This window comes from Octopus bimaculoides, chromosome 14 (assembly GCF_001194135.2).
Source record: "Octopus bimaculoides isolate UCB-OBI-ISO-001 chromosome 14, ASM119413v2, whole genome shotgun sequence".
Lineage (NCBI taxonomy): Eukaryota > Metazoa > Mollusca > Cephalopoda > Octopoda > Octopodidae > Octopus > Octopus bimaculoides.
The window spans coordinates 36,604,090-36,604,780 of record NC_068994.1 but is presented as its reverse complement, the minus strand read 5'-3'; the positions used below and the strand labels follow the sequence as shown (position 1 = coordinate 36,604,780).

Here is a 691-nt window from a genome sequence, read left to right as displayed (position 1 = left end):
ATACAACTTGAAGCTTAGCGTAAAGGACAGTGGTAGTCCAATTCTGTCTGCAACAACAACACTGTCTTTGATATTGACTGTTAGCAACAACACAGCCAAAATGTTTACATCTGTTGATAAAAAATCTGACCACAAGATACATATCAATCTAGTAGTTATCATTGTCGTAGCAGCTGTGATTATATCAGTTGCAATTGTGATTTCTATGGCAGTATGTATGATTCATAAAAACAACCAAAGAAACATCAGATGCAATGAAGCTATAAATGATCCAAACAAATATTTTGATGAAAGAAATCCGTATGATGTTCCTGTAGCAATGGTTACAGACCGTGGTAGCCATAGACATTCTCAAACAACATTACAGAAATCTGAACCACAATCTGAATATAAGTCAGTTCATAGCCTGAAAGGAGCATCTTCTATAAAACAGTCATATAATATGGCTCAACGATCACATCAGGTAGGTTATTTCACCATCCTGTTTGCACATGCTCTTATGTATGCCTGGACAATTTTTTTTTTTTTTTCAGGTAACTTCAGATCATCTCTATTTATCAGAGCTTCTTGCTAAGTTGTTTGTATTAATGTGCTTCCTGTATTGATTTCATGAAGAAAGTCTTGTGCAGACCATCAGTTGTGCCTAGTAATGCTTTGTCTTTTTCTCTGTGTTCTTTGTTTCTTTTTATAT

The 691-nt window shown here is 34.7% G+C and overlaps 1 protein-coding gene across 3 annotated transcripts in view; it reads left to right on the top strand.

Annotated features, from left to right (window-relative positions):
* The first annotated feature begins 7 nt into the window (after positions 1–7).
* Positions 8–691, top strand: part of LOC106871765 (uncharacterized) — a 43,016-nt gene continuing 42,332 nt past the window's right edge. For all 3 annotated transcript variants that reach the window (XM_052973134.1, XM_052973135.1, XM_052973133.1), the window contains exon 1: positions 8–463. In XM_052973134.1, coding sequence (XP_052829094.1) covers positions 101–463 — 363 coding nt within the window. In that variant the 5' untranslated portion in view covers positions 8–100. The remainder of the gene's footprint in view (positions 464–691) is intronic.